The 20,655-nt window shown below is 33.1% G+C and overlaps 1 protein-coding gene across 3 annotated transcripts in view; it reads left to right on the forward strand.

Annotated features, from left to right (window-relative positions):
- Window positions 1-8,084: 8,084 nt before the first annotated feature.
- Window positions 8,085-20,655, forward strand: part of LOC128213867 (uncharacterized) — a 29,448-nt gene continuing 16,877 nt past the window's right edge. Inside the window, exons 1-2 of one of the 3 annotated variants that reach the window (XM_052919937.1) lie at window positions 8,085-8,134; window positions 19,810-19,999. In XM_052919937.1, the coding sequence (XP_052775897.1) occupies window positions 8,100-8,134; window positions 19,810-19,999 (225 nt within the window). In that variant the 5' untranslated portion in view covers window positions 8,085-8,099. The other 2 variants (XM_052919938.1, XM_052919936.1) reach the window with 2 other exon arrangements.

The following is a 20,655-nucleotide window of genomic DNA, read 5'->3' on the forward strand; positions in this document are numbered from 1 at the left end:
TATTGCGACATGATCAATAGTATTGATAAAACCATGGTTGTATAGTGCATTGAATTAATTCATATATACGTTTATACGTATCGCAATTGATAGGAAGGATGTAGAGGATGATTAGATCTTGTTTAACTCAACGCGGAAAACAGTAACTGCATTGTCCTTGGCGAAGGACCAATACAAAACAACAAAACAAATCGCTTACCCGTGCAAATTACAAATTTGTTTTATTGTAAATAGCATTTTATGGATTTCACTATTTAAGTATTGTTTTAAAGACCATGGTAAGGAGATTTAAGTATATCAAATACAGGAGCATATACAACAGTTTCGTCCCTAACCCAATGTTCTTATCGTTCAAACATTTCCTTTCTGAAGTGTGTCAATAAACCTTTAGAATAAGAATGCATTATATATAATTATGGCGACGAAATCGTTCTTTGGCTGATTTAGCTGATTTTCCGAAAACGGGTCGATTGAATAAAAATACGTCATAAACATGCAAAACAGGGCAGCATTTATTTTATCTTTAGGACGACTCGGATAATTACGATGTGATATGCTTTGTTAATTTAATTTGAATTTTCTGTGTTTTACTTATTTTTTGTTAATTTCGTGAGGATTTATCTTTTGGAATTCAGGTTTAAAGGTTAAAAATTAAATTATTCTAAATAGTACGAGTTTGATGACAATATTTTTGATTATTTCTGAATGCATATCAAATAAAGTAAAAAGTAAATATTATGTTGGTGACCGTTTCATGGAGATTCCAAGGAGCATTTGTGTGAATTGTTTATATTTTCAGAAGTATGCAGGTTATGTTTAAAAAAAGTAAACCTATTAGGCATATTCAAAAGCTCATTTAATCCGAACAATATATCATATAATGGAGCAAGCTTTTACTAATTTTGACATAACTCACAAATGTTAAATAAGTTGTAAAAAGCAGTGCCAAATTAAGAAGAATGTTTGAGCAGAAATAAATTTGGAACTTGTTCAACCACGCTGCATTTCAGCTGACTTTTATAAGATTCTAAATGACACTTGTTTACCTTCGTTGTACAAAGGTTTTCCATTCACATACTTATGTGAAAAACTACAGAAACAAACTCAGTAGCCAAAGTTTAAATATAAACCTCGTTTAATGGCACAGTGTAAATGCCAAAGACATAGAATAATCAAACAAACAAATATCACAAACAAGAAACTAAAACAACAGCACAAAACTCCACAAACAACACAGTACATATATACTATATAAAAACAGGTATGTTTATCAAGGACTTGGAACCGTCAATACAATGTTAAATTACGAGGGGTTTAAACCTGTTTATGTGCACAAACCTTACTCTAATCCTAAAAATCCTGAATAAAGAAAAAAAAAATCGTATTTTTTTTAAAGATAAATCTTATCAAGTATGAATTAACTTGAGGAATCTTAACAATAAAACAAATACTAATAAAGTAATAGGTAAGCCTTCAATACGATTAGAGATCTAATCTTTTTCGAAAGACAGAGGAATACAATTCAGAGTACAAAATGCTACAACTTTTCATAGATTCATCTTTACTCCTTTGTCTTTAATCTTATTGAAATTGTTTCAAATATATATCTCCATGATATTCGTAATATACAATTTCAAAGATTTAATAATTGTCTTTGCATATTTGATGTGTGTATCAATATCTTATTAAATGAGCTCTGGGTTTGTAAAGACAGTTTCTTTCACAGGTTTGATTGACTGCCAGCAAATATGGATTGACTATCTCACTGGGTCAACTATATATGTGTGCCATTACCTGTATATAATGTTTATGTCTCTTTTTTTCTACTGACGTTTATTTCTGCTCAATCGTATTTGGGTCGATTGAGCAAGTCACATGTTAAAGGACTTTACCAATTACTTTTACAATTGGATAGCGTTGTTAACAGTGTGCATTGAATAAGTTATTTAAAAATTATCAACATCAAACGTCACCGAGAAAGCATTCCAAGCATAACAGTTATAATTAAATTGGATGATAGATCGGTTAAGATTAGCTCCGTTTAATACCCTTTACTCAAATTATATTATCTTATGATCTTTATAGAAGACACCCAGACATGGCGATGCTATTCATCATGCATGTATTGATCTGCACGATCGTCAGCCATGCACTGGGTATGCAGACTGACGTCCAAATGACCGATAGACATTCGGCCATGAGAAATCCACGCAATGTTGACCGCGCTCAAAATCTTCACAGTGACTTTGGGACTCGACAAAAACGAGCAGCCAATCAGGTAATAACTCAATCTTATTATTCACTTGTTTTAGTACGGTACAATCGAACAGCTTTACTAATCATGTTAAACTAGCAACCATGACGTCCTTGCAAAAATGAGTCATGCAGAGGCAAAGAGGCATAATCAAGTTTCAATTGGATTTTATAAGCAACCTTGATATTTATAATTAACAATATGTCATAATCTGATTTCAAACAAAATCAAATAATATTTTATAACTCATTTGCTTGTTCAAATATGCTTTTATGATAATATGAATGGCTCCTCAGGACTCAATTTTACAGACGATGGTCTGTAAACACCGCACTGCTGACGAAACGCTTAAGCATTTATATGTATTATAGGATGGATGTGAAATGAAATCATCGAACAAACAACGTTGGTTAATAGATATAAACTAGTTAAACAAATAGATAAAAGCATAAATTTGAAAACCACAGTCTCCTCTAAAGTTCAATTACGCATTTCTCCATCATGGAAACTGAACGTAAATAATCTTTTAACATATTTTACGAAGTAAAGAATAATTTATGTAAAGACTAATTCGGTCATTCTATTTAAATGATACAAACAACATGTCAGGACTATTTACTTGAGATTTAAATTACCAAATATACTCTTTAAAATGTGATTCGTTCTATCTCATTTGGAATAGTGTTATTCCTTAACTTTTAAATAATTTAGCACAGTTAATTGTATTCCTTGTTTTTTGGAAAAAAAATTCAACAAAAAGAAACAGCATCCAAACTTAAATTTATTTATTTCAGCCTTGTAAGCGGGGTAATAAAAAGTGTTTATGAAAAAACACTATAAAAGATGATAAAAAACAAGTGATTATAACTCATTTAAGGGGAAACATGCCAATTGCACTAAAATCGAAAGGTCAATATACGTGTTTATATGTTTATTAGAGAAATGCTTTCTGTCCTCAACCAGTACAAATACTTTCTCATTACATGTTAATAGGTGCACGATATGATCCTTTATAGAGGATCCTTACACGTGTCCGAACGTGTCATAGTCAGAAAAGTGTGAATGACACCTCTGTATTTGGTCCTACTGGACCTTTGGAATAACACTTAAGTCACTCTAGCCCTTTATGGTCAAGCTTTGTTAGCCAATAAAACAAGCTCAAAACAGATTCCTCTTCTAAATGGACTTAGAATGCATTTCAAGACTAAATTTTGAAAACACAGCTCGTTTCCTACATATTAGTGGTATTATAAACCTGCATTGCTAACGTCATTTAATGCGACCAAGGGAGGATATTTAATAATAAAACAATATTTATGTCATGTCAACTCCTCATCTCCTTTTAAAAGACGGCAGGGATTTTCATTAGCCCACAAATAGGATGGACATCAATGTTTCCAAAGTTGATCACACAATTAGTAAAAAGGTGCATACTTTTTATAACAAAGCTTAAAATGTTACGTCTAACGCCGTTGTGTTTGGTCATAATTAAAGATATAAAAGATATAACCATTACAAAGTGTGGTCTTAAATTGAGTTTGAAGTGTATAAACTGAAGCAATATTTATATTTAGACTCCATTACAAGGGAAATGTATCGTGTGGTAACATTTGAAATGAAAGTTCATCGTGTATAATTGTATTATGACCAACTTTCGAGTATTTGTGGAAAGTATGTTTGTTTTGTACATACAGCAGATATATCTAGTAAAAAAGAAAAACCACTATAAAAACATATAAGAGACATTTACCATAAAACAAAAACTCGCCACAACAGATGAGGCACTGGCATAAGGTTATTGTCACAAACAAACTTTTAGATGCTGTAGATTTTTATAAACATCACGAGGTCATCTTGGCTTTCTTCCCCCAAATATGCGATGTTAAATTATTTAAAAGTAGTTACCCATGAACAGAAAGCTAGATTTTAAATTGGCGTCTGAAATATTGGCAAAGAGTTGACATTATTAAACCTTTTTCGTTCCACAGTAAATAGTTCCCATTGTACGTGATTTACTTTGCAACACATAGTGTGTTACTTATCACCTACTTATTCATGATGTAAACAGTAATATGATATACTTATTTCAGCGTCGAGTGTAACATAAAATGTTTTACGGAAGCAGTTGGGGACTGCTATCAGATTGACCAAAACTTCTATTTTGACCCAAGCGTGGTCAAAATGGAGTATAGAGCCATGTGCGCCAACACGGATCGTAAGGCAACATTATACATACCAGTATATTTTGTTTTGATCGCAGTATCTGATAAGTATTTGTTCGAAAATTAAAATCGGAATCCCCACTTTTTACAATGCAACTATGTTGGTTTTGTTTTGAGATACAAACTGCAGTCTGTATTTTGCAGTTACTACTGGAATGTTGACCCACTGAGGATCTCAACTCTTTGATGACCAGTGCTTTTCAGTTCTGACTACGGCCATTACAAGCGCTGCAATAGACTATCTTGTTCCACAAGACTATGCTAACTATAAGATATCGTACTGCAGGTAAAGTATTAATTAAAATTAAGGTATTGATCGCGTGTATGAGATATCAAACGATTGATTATTGTAATCGATACAATATTTGACAATTAATGTGTATGCTAATACGTGTTCCGGAAAAATGATAAATGTCTTATCTTTTGATAGTTGGGAGAAAAATATATCAAAACTTTAAGTTTATTGCGTATTTTAAACAGGAGTAAACTTAAATTGTTTACCCCTGAAACTGTCTTACGGTGTATGTTTGGTTTCAGCGCATTATCTACCTATGTTTCCTGCCTGAGCGTCCAACCTTCCGGCAGCTGCACATCCGAAATGGCTCAGTTTGCAAACGATATAATGTTGGCATCAGCCCAGTTTGAAGGTTGTGGAGGTCAGACGCACGCCTTCTTCACGACGTATGAAGGCGATATTGAATGTAGCGCAAGTCATGTCGGCACAAATATCGTTATAACACTTCTAGTGGCAATGTGTATTCGTCTTTGGGAATAGCGAATCCTGTACACGCGGATGTTATAAATTAGTGCGTACATGTTGCATGAACAAACCCAAAAGCACTCTTTACAACCACATGCTAAATATAAATAATTTGAGGTTGTGTATATTGACTTATCATTTGTTGTAATTGTTTTTTTAAACAGAAGATCTTTTACCGTATGCTTAAAAAACCAGTCCTGGGGTTATGACAACATTTACAGAAGGACAACGTTGGGCTGTTATAATAGGTTCAAACGTTACCAAAACACATTAACTTGCTCTTCAAAAAAGACAAAGTCCATGTGAATATTTCCTTGTTGGTGTAAGTAATGGATCTAATGTTACAAGACATTTTCCTCGTCTAGAGTGTGTGTTATTTCGAATTTGACATTTGTAGCAACTTGACTTTGACAATGGGGCCATCTTTTCGAAAAACGTTCTAAAACATCGTTAGAGAATTTAAAACTTAGCGAGTGTCCGAAATTAAGTAAAATTCAACTTGTTAATGTAAAAAAATCATAGAATAATATTTCCAGCCGTGCTACTTGTTAAAAATAATATTTCGTTACAGCCGAAAATAGAATATTCGAAAGAGCGATCGTACTATACCATCGTTGATAAGTGGCCCCTCTATGGATAGTTCAATCATCATCAATTGTGCTGCTTTATTCATTGTTAGCGTATATTATGAATTGTGTATACAGCTTTAAAACAATATTCGACGATATTATTTAGTTCCAAAGTATGTTATTGTATCACATGCTTTAACCCTTACTCCAAACGAACAACATTGATATATTGAAGTATCATGACATCAGACGATAGATGTAAGTCTGTAATTTTGGATTACTATTGATGATAATTTATCATTTTGTTTAAGATTTTAAGAATAACATTTTAACAGTTGTTTGTTCAAAATGCCATGAAATAATTACTTTATTTTGATATCAATGTAATTTTGCTGTTTTGCTATTTGTTGTAATGTGGTACCTCCTGTCTCTTATTGAGTGTTTGTTCGGCTTTGATCCTTTTGTTTTAAATACAACATATATGTAATCTCTATTTCTGATCATGCAATGCTGTGTCTCTCGTATAGTTTCTGTTTTGCTTCGACGCTATGTTTAAAATGAAAACAAAATCTGCTTGGCTCGTTGCTGTTTTCCAAAAAGAATGTATGTTTATAATTAAGTACAATGAAGACGTTTGTAAGAGAAAACCAGTATTTTCTGAAGTCGAAAACGCCAGAGAAATTTTTAGCGCCTTGAGTCCATCTTTGAGACTGTGGCGGTTATCAGAAGATATTATCAAGGTACAATATATCGCAAGGGTAAAGCAAAAATACTAAATGTGACTTGGAGTTCAACAACTTTTACAATTTAAAGTTTTTCGAACAATTTAAAGTTTTTCTAATATTCATCTCCCATTAAAACTGAAAAAACTTTATTCACACTGTGAAATATAGATAAAACCAAAGCAAACACGAATCCAAAAAATAAATTATAAAGAATGATGTTTTGTTTACTTTGTTTATTTTGTATAATAAATAACAAAGAGAAATCGTCGAGTTCTTTTCATATATTTAACAAAAACATCAAATATCTTAAGCTATTAAAATGTTAACGGATATGTTTACAAATGTACAAATCCATAATACGTTGATAAGATTAAATAAATAAACAGTTTTTTTTCAAAATAACACATGATAAGCAGAGGCACTGTTAGAGCAGCACTTAGCAATTTAAAAAAGCTATTTGACGAGTTAAACTCTATAGCATAACATTACAGCATACATAAAATAAGCTGGCTGGAACGAGGTCACCTCCACAGCATAAGCATGATAGCATCTATACTATTGATGAGTTAGAACGAGTTAATCTCTAAAGCATAAGCATGATAACATCCATATTAATAATTAGTTAAAACGAGTTATTCTCCAAAGCATAAGCATGATATCATCTATATTAATGATTAGTTAGAACGAGTTAACCTGCAAAGCATAAGCATTATAGCATCCATATAAATAATTGGCTGGACGGATTTATCCTCCATAGCTTAAAGGCCTAGTTTAAGCCTTTTATAAGTGACACTCGACCCCCCCCCCCCCCACAAAAAAAAGTAAACACAAAAAATATGTTGATCTAAATCTACTCGCCTTGATCCCTCTTATCAGATCTCCAATCTGAGTATCCTGCTGTGCAGTTTTGAAAGTTTTATTAAAGAAATGGACCCTAAATGGCCCTGAGCCAATAAACAAATACACAGGAAATTTGCCCATACTGTGACACCAGTGCAATTAGCAGGAGATGCACAGCAGGGGATTATCATGCATAAAAATTCCTTAAACTAGGCCTTTTAACGTTACAGCACCCATAATAGTAATTGGCTAAAGCATAAACATAACAGTATCCGTATTAGTAATTGGCTAGACCGCGTTTAAATCAATATCTTAAATATTACAACATGAATACAAAAAATACATGGCTATTACTAGGGAAAAACGATAATAGAGCATTGTCGAAAATCGATTATTTGTGTCCGAGGTCGGCGATAATCGATTTCATTATTCCATAATCGATTATCGCTAATGTACGGCAAAGGGAAGTAACCGTGTTGTGTATGTACTAATTTTCTTTAAAACGGGAAACGGTTCGGACTTATACGGAGTTATACGGCAATTAGAAATCAGGGGAGCTAACTCTCGCAACATCCGTTTCAAAATGTCAGCTCCCATGGACGAACGTGTCGATATTCTGTATGATTTTCCCGGGACAACCCGGTCGGTAGTTTGGAAATTCTTTGACTTTCGCAAGAAAGTAGAAGGAGGACCACCTGTTAAAACAAACCTGATAATGTAAACAGCTATATGCCGCATGTGCGGGAATTCCTATGCGAACAAAGGTAAACGTAGTCTGAAGTATCTAAATATTTTTTTTTTCAAATCACTATGTAATACTTCGTAGCCAAATTTTAAAGTTATGAAAATGCTGATAATTACGTAAATAATTCATCAGTTTATGGTTGATATTTTTAATAAATATAAAACTACTGTCTGGTATATACTTGTAGTGTGGAAAAAATAAGTTTTTATTCTCACTTATTTTAGAATTAAGTTATCTCCTAAAAACATTTTACTAAATTATCAATTGTAACCTGGAATGTATAACAAAACAAGATATAAAACATAACTGATTGTAATATGTTTATTCATTTAAAGACATGTATGTACAAACCAATATAATTTTGGATATATTTGTAATATATTCACTTGTTCCGTTTCGATTATTTAATCGATGATTGATCGAAATGGCTCGTCCGATTATTTTCGATGATCGATTATGACTTTGGTCCGATTTTCAATCTCTAGCTATTACGAATCAAACTTCACAGCATCATAAACATAACAGCATTCAAAATATTAATTGGCTTGTTCGAGTTAACCTTCACAGCATAAACAAAACAACATTCAAAATTATTCGCTAGTACAAGTCAATTTCAGCAGTATTTAGCATAATGAATATCATCTATAGTATGTGTCTAGTACGAGTTTACCTATATTTCATAAGCTTTATATATGCATAATTGTTAGTGGCTTGTACCAGCCAAGGCATAGATATTATAACATCCATAACACTTGCCTCTAGTTAACCTCCATAGAATATCAAGTTTAACATCGATAATAATCAATTATATGCGATCTACTAGACTTGTAAGTATGTAACACTGCCTTATGTGTATTTGTGAATATGACAAAAATATACAGGTTTTTCGAAACATGAATCCATTAGTCATGGTCCACCGGTGTTCTTGTTGTTATCCTCTGCGCCATGAAATACATATAGTATTTTGTTCACTTTTTATCCGATATAAATTGTGTAATATCTGAACCATATAACATGCGGGCGCACCTTAATAGTATGATTTCCATTCAACAACGGTACTTTCGCTTTGAGACATTGTACCTGACGACGAAGCATAATACGGAAAAGAAAAGCATAAAGATCCTGGAGAACTCAGACGCCCACATGAGTGCACGTCCCCATGTATGTCTCTGAAGACGAAGCATGACACTCAATAGAAGAGAAACATACATATCACGACGTACTCCGATCATCGCATGAGTTTACGTCCCTTAGTTGTGTCCCTTGGCAGTCAGTTTCTGCCGCTTTCTTTGTGACCTTTGTGTTCGTGCTGCATCACGGCAGTATTCTTTGGTCATTGACAGTCATTCCTTATATACACATGTGTTCTTTATTAATATTGGAGCTATATACGCATTACATACATTGGAAGCATGTAAGAAACATTTTGTTTTTAACAGAAACTTATACAGTCAAAACTCGCTATGTCGAACGTTTCTCGATGTTCTGTTTATGACAATTATTTTAGCATAGACAGTATAGCATCCATAACACTTGCCTCTAGTTAACCTCCATAGAATAAACAGTTTAGCATCGATAATACTTAATTATATGCGATCTACAAGACGTGTAAGTATGTAATACTGCCTGATGTGTATTTGTGAATATGACAAAAATATACAGGTTTTTCGAAACATAAATCCATCAGTCATGGTCCACGGGTGTTCTGGTTGTTATTCTCTGCGCCATGAAGTACATATAGTAGTTTGTTCACTTTTTATTCGATATAAATTGTGTTATATCTGAACCAATACAAAATGCGGGCGCCCCTTTATAGTATGATTTCCATTCAACAACGGTACTTCCGCTTTGAGACATATACCTGATGACAAAGCATGATAGCGAAATGCAAGGCATAACGACCCTGAATAACTCAGACGTCCACATGAGTGTACGTACCCCCAAGGTTTGTCTCTGACGACGAAACATGACGCCCAATAGAAGAGAAACATACATATCGCGAAGTACTTCTACCTTCGCATGAGTGTTCGTCCCCAAGTTGTGGCCCCTGACGTTTTGCCGATTTCTTTGTGACCAATTTATTCGTGCTGGACCACAGCGGTATAGCTTTGGTCATTGACAGACTTTCCCAATCTATACATGTGTTGTTTTTATTAATATAAGATCAATACACGTATTACATACATTGAAAAACATGTATAGAATAAACATATACAATAAAAACTCGCTATTTCGACCATTTCTCAATATTCTGGTAATGTCGATTTGGTATCGAATATGTTGGGCTTAGTGAGACATTATTTGTTTGTCGGTTTCCTCGAATGTTCGTTATCTCGAAGTATTTCCAGAGGTCCCGACGACTTTGCCTTACTTTGTTTCGACTGAACCGATGTTTTAGTTTAGTATATGTAAGGCCTTAGAAATGAAATGTTGTTAAACAAGGACTTCGTAAAATGTTTGGCTACGATGTCTGTCCCAAAAATTTCCATTATATTTACTTGTATATGAATATTAATATGAATATAATTAATTGATTATGACAATTCATCTTGACACTAATTTTTCATGGCCCTTATAAACATTAATTGAACAAAGCAGTTTACCAAAGTAAAATACAGATCCAACAGAAATGTTGTCTTGGGGTGCCCTTGCGGCGTAGCCTTAACTATACGCAGGTTAAAGATGTACTATTAGTCCCAATTAAGATTTAAAACATTTAATACAATTGTTTTAATATACAAAAAAAACCGATTAATGTCTGTAGAAAACAATGGTGCTTATAAAAGATATCGGGTTTAATTTGAAAGAAATGTACAAAAAACACGGTATTTCTACTTTAAGGGACTTTAGTATATTGCAGTAAATCTTTTAGCATTCATCAGTCGTTTAATATTTTTTTGCGTTTTCAGCTTTTAAATAAACGGCTATAATATTGTTATCAGTAAATAATAGTTTCCTTAAATGCATTATTTAGTAAGAAGTTTAGGGCTACTCACTCAAAATGAATGTTTGTTATACATGTGTTTGTATTGATTTTGAATTGAAGAGTGTCACTTTAACAAAAAGAGAAAATTTCGTCGTACGGTCTTAGGATTAGTTCAATTTCTCAACATACATTGTTCTTGAGATCAGTACTTCAATTAAATTAAGCGTAGTAAATAACCGCCGTATGGATAAAAATGTCAATGCTGAATTGCCATAGATGTCGACGTCCATTTTGCTAGTCAACTAGATATAAAATTTTCAAAAAGCATAAAAAAGACTACTTCCGCAATTACATATATGTAAGTGAATGGGTTAGAAATTCACACATATTTGATTGTTGTTTTTATCTGAAAGAAATAATTTAGCGTCGTTATCGTCACAAATTAAATGTTGGTGTAAGTGAAAAACGAAATATGTTAGAAAAATGATCATAACATCGGCGTTCATTGGCCTATTCTGAGAAAGTTGATTAGCTCTCAAGTTAGTGATTGTTTAAAAAACCATCAAATTTGTTTACCATTTAAACCTTGTATTTTGCGACGGCGCTATGATATACTCAGTCGGACGAGAGAACAATTTTATTTACTTTTCCAATGTTTCATCACACAAGGTTTCGAGCGAGCGGACGCAAAGAGTGGTGCATTAAACACAGGTTTTGTATTCACAGAATTTAAAGTGTCAAGGGAAAGTTGCCAAATAAAAGTTTAGTTTACAAAACGCATACTTTTATTACATTTCAAGTTGGGCTCGCTTTCATCAATGAATAAAGTGTATTGTGAAACTCAAATAAAGAACTGTATTGAATTGATCAATATCGGCATTTTTTACATCCAAATTATAAATCACACTTTTATACAAAATTGAAGTTATGCTAATCGGGATTTAATCTATTAAACATGCACAAATGAATTCACTTGCGCTGCATGGTCTTTTCACATTTTTCGAAAATGCAAATTATTCCTTATAGGATGAAAAGCTTTTCAACATTTCAAATCAAAACAGCTACTGTTTTATAAACGGCGATGTTTGATTATAATATCTCCATTCGTTTACTTTAATAAATCAACGGGCGGTAGTTAATTATTCGTGTTTATTAAAGGTGGCGTATAATAGAACCAAGCTTTTTGAAATGAAAATATAGATTTTCTGACGTAGAAAATAATATGATGTTTAACTCCACTTATATAATGTTAGCCGTTACAATAACGATTGTGTACCTCAAGGGGAAAACACTGTAAACTCTATTGTTTGTAAGAATGTGCCATTTTATAATGTTATTTGTAAATGAAAATACTTTATACTCAGGATCAGTATATAATACATCTGTCTTTGAGTACGGTCAAAAAGACACATGATTCAAACAGTTCAATAGTCTTATAATACAATATGGACGGACGTATAATAAACCATCTATTACATTTGCACAATATTATCAGGATAGAATGTACAAAAAAAATTAATCATTTTTGTATCAATACTACTATAAGATATGCTAATATGTTATTTTTAACTCATGCATCAATGTTTAAGCTGATAACTAATATGGCGAACCAGGACTACAAGCGTTTATAAATTATAGAAGTAAAATAATACAAAATAGCTCTTAAAGGCCAAGTTTAAGCCTGTTATAAGTGCCCCCCCCCCCCAACACACACACAAAACAAATATAAGTATACAGTACACAATCTCTAAGTAGTAGTTTTGAAATTTGTATTATAGAAATGGACCCTACATGGCCCTCAGCCAATAAACATTAACACGGGAATTTGCCCTTAATATGACACCAGTTCAATTGGCAGGCAATGCACAGCGTGGGATTGTTATACCAAACAATACTTTAATCAAGTATTTAATAATACAAAGGAAACTGCTTTAAGAAGTCATGTTGACATGTTTAGTGTCAATGTCATAACCTCCTCCTGTCGTAAGTTTGAATAAAACATATGTGTATGTCTAAGGCTATGTTAATGTTCACACGGTTAATACTTGATTCGTTTTCAAGGGACTCGGTCATGTTTTGGCACTAACACCTAAAAAAATTTTCCATGACTATGACTGTTTTAATATTTGATACCGAAATATTGCGGAAAAAAATAGTACGAGCTATATACATTGTTTCAGTTGGGACTAACCAAGATCGGTACAGTCAAGGAAAAAGATTAAACTTCACCTTATCCACTCGCCCACAGGGACTCATACTAACCTCACGAACATTTAAACCTAAAAACACGGGTTGATTGACACGAGCAATCACATACCAAACCGTCAGCATCTTAGTTTTTACACTCCTAATGATAAGCCACGCTTTATTTTGTAATATTAAAATAATACGTAAAATGTGCATTTTACAAACTTCCCTTCGGACCCAAAATGTTGGACATTTTCCCATAGACGGAATTTAAGTTCCTCTGGTGATTATTTCAATTTTAAGAGAGATATCTGCTAATATTAACTAATTTTTCTTGTGTTTTTTAAATGATATCACCAAAACGACAACAAAATTATTGTTTCCATGGTCTGTTCATTTTTGACAAAAGAAGTTTATATTGTTGAAAAAAATTCGTTCAATGTAAACGGAACTTATACAAACCTTTGATAAAATTTTCTTTCGTAAAATTTGCTCGTCTTGTTAAAACATCCCGGAAGTATGTTTAACTCTTAACAATATCGTACCCAAAAACTTAATTGTTCAGGTTTAGGTAGTGCCTACCCAACCCACTTTTGTACCGTGGAAGGTCCTTAAATGCTTAAGAGCACTTTTGTTTTTTATTGTGCGTTGAAAGATTTTGAATATCAGTTTATGCATATTGTGGTTGATGCTATGAACGTTTAAATCGTTTCGCCTACTCAATAGGAATTCATCAGTGATTAATACATGGTTGCGTCATCGTTCTACGGCTGATTAAATTTCACATTTCATTTTCTGAAAACGGTTAGCATGATTGAGCTGGTTACTTAATCAATATGCAGGACAAAACAGCATTTATTACATCCTAGGGACGAAGCAGGTAATTTCGTTATGATGTGCTTTGTAAATTTTGGTTTGGATTGTTTTCTTATTTTGTGTGAGTCTCGTGGAAATAACATGTTTTGAACTCTATTTTTCTGAAATTTACGAATTGGATGGATTTGCGAATTTGTGGCGATCGATATATGTACGCGTGAATAATAAATGCAGTGTAACGTATATATGCTGGTGGACGTTTCATCAAGATTTCTGTGAGTTAATTTGTACGTAGTATATATTTTTAACTGTGCATCACTGTGTCATGCCGGCTATTGTTGGAACTAGTGAACCGAAAACCCACTTTTAGAAAGCTCCTTCAATCCAAAACAAATATGCGGATGCCGAGAGGTTTGACTTATCTTGGAATGATTGATGAAACGATCAATTCGATAAGAAAACAGTTGAAGATTTTGCAGTACATTTGAATTTAATAAACTTGTACAGTCAAGTTGCATTTAAGTTGACTTGAAGTATTGTGTTCTGAATTAAGTCACAAAGACTCTAGACGACTCCTAAAACATTGTACAAATGTCATCCAATCACACCATCTATCCCATTCTTCTATAGCAATTCTGATCTAGAACCTAATTTAAATTGTTTTAAAATATATGTCTATAAATGGCGGAGTATACAATTTCGAAACTCGTGTTGCTGCATATTTGATTTTTATATAGATGATCTCAAATGAGTGTTTATTTTGTATCGAATTTATTAAACGAGTTCATTTTAAAACAATGAAAACGAGGCTCCGCCATTTTGCGTAGTTTTGCCTCCCTACTTGACGTATAGTTGTCCGTATATTTGGCATTTATTCCTGCAAAAAGTCGCAAAAATGAAACCGTGCTACGTTCATTTTTGACTTCCGGATTGATAAGGCGAAATTGCGGCGAGTGGCGGGACGAAACTGCGAAAATAACTAATGCGAAGTGACGAAAAGGCAAAATGGCCCATAGTTAAGCGATAGATTCTTTTATTCCTCCAACAATGGAGAGCATTACATATTTATAGCATACAATACATGAATATACAGTTGATATATAATCATAACATAGAAAAGAATAGGAAAATGATATGCATGACATCAATTTCAGGGTACACAACAATACAAAGAATGGGAAATAAATGACATGTCCCTACATTACACATCGTCCTGCATTTTAGATAGAGGTTTGACAATGATATAAAGGAGTGCTATTTATATGTAAAGTAAACATAGTGAAATATATAGTTACTTTTACAAAAACAACCCAAATGAACAAGACTTCAAATGAGGGTATGTTTACATACATTGTACATGTATTTACATATGCGGTAAAAAATGAGCCAGTGGCTTGCTGAGAAAATGTAAGTATCGTAGTACCGTCTTGAAAATATCTACTCGACTGTGGTCGCTGAGCGTAAAAGATCGGAAACCAGACATCATTTCTAATAATTGTTCGGAATAATGCATTTGACAAAATTCGACATACTGATTTGCTGTGAACATTAAATTCAATTTTCGCCAAAGGCATTGCCTAGTAGTATCGTTCGAACGACAAAATAACAAAACATATAAATGAAATACGTTTGATCAGAACATAGTGTGCACTTAGTAACGTAGGGTCTACTAAATATTTCACTTAGAGCTAGAGCCACCGTCCTGCAATATTTGAGCTGCTCGCGATATATTTGACTGAACCTCCATATAATACATGATAATGTTGCATTATTTATAGACAGAAAACCACGCAAACTGTCTTCACTCAATAGCCTTGATTGATATTCTGCGTTAGCAACTTCGTAGATAGATTTCTTAAGATGTTTTTCCATGTACTCATTTCTGGAAACGTGCCATTTTCTAGATATTGGTTTACATAAACCAAAAAATTGTATTTGCATAATATTTTGTATATGTCGGGGAAAGATCCTGTTATTTGACTTGGATTCTCGAGGAATTTAAGAAGTCTGTATATGAATATTCGTTTAACGGTTTTCGCGGGGTCCAGTTTGCAAAGTTGTCCGGGGCGAACAAAATGTGCGAGGGAGTAATGCGCCGTAATATTTTTTCGCCCGGTAACTTTGCGCATTTTCGCCTTGCCACTTTGCGCATGTTCTCAAAAAAATGCGAAAACACAAAATTGCGAAAACAATTCCGTACTATGTTTATATAATATTTTATCATTATTACAATGTATTTTTATTCATCCCTTTATACGTGAGAAACACAATACCTATTCATATAACCTTTGATTAGTGATGAAACAGCCTCCAGGTGTAAACATTTATTAAAAGCAAATGCTCAAGTAGTTTTGAATAGTGGATCGTTATATGGATTGTATTTTTCAATGGCCATTTTCTGAAAACGGGTCGATTGGGCAAGTTGCACATGAAAGGATTTTATGAATCGTTTGCTACTTTTTTAAGACATTGGATGTTTTTAAACAACTTGATGATTTAAATATTATGAATTCAATGATGATGTAAACTGTGTATATAAGTGATACTTGTTTAACTACAGAAACAAGCTCATAAGTCAAAAGTTTAAACATGAACTCCGTTTAATGACACAGGGCAAACGCCAAAGACTTAGAACACAGTCAAGATAATCACAAACATGAAACATGGAACAACAGCACAAAAATTCACAAACAACACAGTGCATATATAAACAATAGGTATTTTTATCAAGGATGATTAGGTAGCGCCTTGGAACAGTCAGTAAAATGTTATTTTATTTGGGGGGAGGAGGTTATACCAGTTTATGTGCAAAAACCTCACTTTTATCCCGACAATCCTGAATAAAGTAAACACGTAAAAGGTTAATCTTATCAAAGTGTGCATAAACTGGAGAAAACCTGATAAAATAAATAATATTAAACTAATTGATAACACCCCCCCCCCCCATTATACACTTGGTTCACCGACCATTCCAAGATGGTAATCCCATCTATATCGGTTAAGTTTTTTGATGCGTGTGTGGTCTGGTTTCTGTGTAAGTATTTGTTTATCTAATGTTCATACGTTTGTGTCAACAAAACAAATCGCTTACCCCTGCAAACCACAAAGAAAGTTTAATGTCAATAACGTTTTATGTATTTCCGTACGGTAGAGAGTACGAGAGGTTAAGATCTTTGTAAGGAGATATAAGTACATCAAATACAGAACACATAAAAATTTCGTCCCTAACCCAGTTTTCTTATCGTTCAAACATTGTAAAACATTTCCTTTCTGACAAGTGTGTCAATAAACCTATTGAATAAGAATGCATTATATAAATTTATCGCGACGACATCGTTCTATGACTGATTTAGTTGCAACCCTCATTTTCAGAAAACGGGTCGATTGAAATAAAATACGTCATAAACATGCAAAACAGGGCAGCATTCATTTCATCTCTAGACCGAAGCGGATAAGTACGATGTGATATGCTTTGTTAATTTTGTTTGAATTTTCTGTGTTTCACTTATTTTGTGTTCATTTCGTGAGGACTTATCTTTTGGAATAACAGGTTTAGAGGATAAGAATTTTATTATTCTAAATAGAACGGGCTTGATGACACTTTTTTGACCATGTTTAATTCTGACTGTATATCAAATGAAGTAAAACGTACATATTATCTTGGTGGCCGTTTCATGGAGATTCCTAGGAGCATTTGTGTTAATGGTTTATATTTTCAAAATTATGCAGATTATGTTCAAGCAAGTTAACCTAATAGGCAAGTTTAAAAAGCTCGTTGAATCCGAAAAATATATCAACTGATGCTACCAATTCTAATAATTGTACAAATGTTATCCATTCACATATTTATGTGAAAACCTACAGAAACGAACCCAGTAGCCAAACGTTTAAACATAAACCCCGTATAATGGCACAGGGTAAACGCCAAAGACATAGAACTCAAAAAAACGAATATGGAACAACAGCACAAAATTCCACAAACAACACAGTGCATATATACTATATAAAAAGGTATTTTTATTAAGGATTGCTAGGTACCGCCTTGGAACGGTCAATACAATGTAAATTTACTAGGGGTTTAAACAAGTTTATGTGCACAAACCGCACTCTTATCCCAAAAAGAAAAAAAACGTAAAAAATAAGTCTTATCAAAGTATGGATTAACTTGAGGAAACTTAATAATAAAACAAATAGTAATAAAATAATAGGTACTACAAATACTTCCATGATTAGAGATCCCAACTCTTTCGGCAGACAGAGGAATACAATTAAGAGTACCTAATGCTACAACTTTTCAAAGATGCACCTTTACGCCATTGTATTGAATCTTATTGAATTTGTTTAATATATATCTCTCCATGAATTTCGGGATTTACAATTTCAAAGATATAATAATTGTCTTTGTATATTTGATGTGTGTATCAATAGCGTATTAAATGAGCTCTAGGTTTGTTGAGGCAGTTTCATTCACAGGTTTGGTTGACTGCCAGCAAATAGAGAATGTCTATCTTACTGGATCAACTATAAATGTGTGACATTACCTGTATATAATGTTTACGTCTCTTTTTTCTACTGACGTTTATTTCTGCTCACTTGAATTTCCTTGACTTTACTGAAGCTGCCATTTCCTGTTTTCGCGATGAAAGAGCAAAATGCGCCAATTATCGGGGCGAAATGCGTGTTGGTTGAAAATGAAAATAAATATGCCACGAGGCGAGACAAAATTTGCCAGGTTTCGGTGTAAATTACTAAGAAAAAATGCCTTACATTTAAGACGGGCCGAAATTTTCTTAAGCTAGAGGACAAAATAGGTCTCATTATCATTTCACACTTTCGCTTCGCCCCTTATCGTGTAAATGTAAAAGCAACAAATGGTAGATATTTTATTATTGATGACCAAAACACATACCTCTTTTATTCGCCTATAACTTGCCTTTTCCATATTCGACAGTAAAATACAGTTCTGTTGTTTTCCTTACCCGTAGCAAATTTTGTACCTTTTATAGTCTGGTGAATATTTAAGTTTTTTTACAATGTAAATTAACTATTTAGTAACATGTTTGTAAGGAACGTAACATTTTTCCTAAATAAACGATTACGAATGTATTCAATTGCTGTTTTCCGACGTTGAAATTACTAGTTAAATCGCGTAAAATCTAACTGCAGTATCGTTGGATTTAATTCAATTTGTTGCGTTCATGAAATCATGAAATAATCAAAAAAGACAGATACTAATTTAATGAACATTACGACAGCACTCTTTTCTGACGACCTGTATCACGTCTTGTTCGGTGTATAATAACGTCTTGATACGCGTTTATACATCGAAATCGACGTTATACAGACGTCAGAAAAGCGTCCTGTCATGATTTAACCAATTAATACACTAGGATTATAATTTATGAAACAGTCCCATTATGTTTACAACTATTGAAATCGGACATGCCAGTAATCTTGAAGCTGAAGGTAATATTTACGCCATCAATCTTTTGATTTCATTATTTAAATAGCAATTTTCTGAAAATGGGTCGATTGAGCAAGTAACGTGGTTCAGGACCTTATAAACAACTTTAAAATTGGGTAATGATGTTACTTGTGTGGATTTAAGTTATAATATTTAAACTCAATCAATAATCTTAACATCAATCTTCTCCGAGAAAATATTCCGAGCATAACAATTATGATTAGATTGGATGATAGATCGCTTAATATTAGCTCCGTTCAGTACCCTTTACTTAAATTATTTGTCCTTATACCTTTTGTAGAAGACACCCAGATATGGCGATGCTATTCATCATGCATGTTTTGATCTGCTCGATCGTCAACCATGCACTAGGAATGCCGGCTGACGTCGAAATGACCTATCGACATTTGGCCATGAGAAATGCACGCCATGTAGACCGCGCTCAAAGTCACAGTGACGTAGGGACTCGACAAAAACGAGCAGCCAATCAGGTAATAACTCAATCCTATTAGTAACTTGTTCTAGAAAAAGTACAATCGAATAGCTATACTAATCATGTTTAACTAGCAACCATGACGTCCTTGCAAAAATGAGTCATGCAGAGGTAAAGAGGCATAATCAAGTTTCAATTGGATTGTATAAGCAATCTTGATATTTAAAATTAACAATATGTCATAATCTGATTTCAAACTTGTGTAAATATTATTTTATTACCATAATTATGCTTGTTTAAATATGCTTTTATGATCATATGAATGGCTCCTCAGAACTCAATTTTGCAGACGATGGTTTGTAAACACCGCAATGCTGACAAAACGCTTAAGCATTTATATGTATTATAGGGTGGATGTGAAATGATTTCATTGAACGAACAACGTTGGTTTATAGATATAAATAAGTTAAACTAATAGATAAAAGCATAGTTTTGAAAATCATTGTCTCCTATAAAGTAGTTAACCTAAGCATTTCTCCATCATGGAAACTGAACGTAAATAATATTTTAAAATATTTTACGAAGTAAAGAATAATTAATGTAAAGACTAATTCGGTCATTTTATTTAAATGATACAAACAACATGTCAGGACTACTTACTTGAGGTTTAAATTACCAAATATAATCCTTAAAATGTGGTTATTTCTATCTCAA

The sequence above is a fragment of the Mya arenaria genome, chromosome 13, assembly GCF_026914265.1.
Source record: "Mya arenaria isolate MELC-2E11 chromosome 13, ASM2691426v1".
Lineage (NCBI taxonomy): Eukaryota > Metazoa > Mollusca > Bivalvia > Myida > Myidae > Mya > Mya arenaria.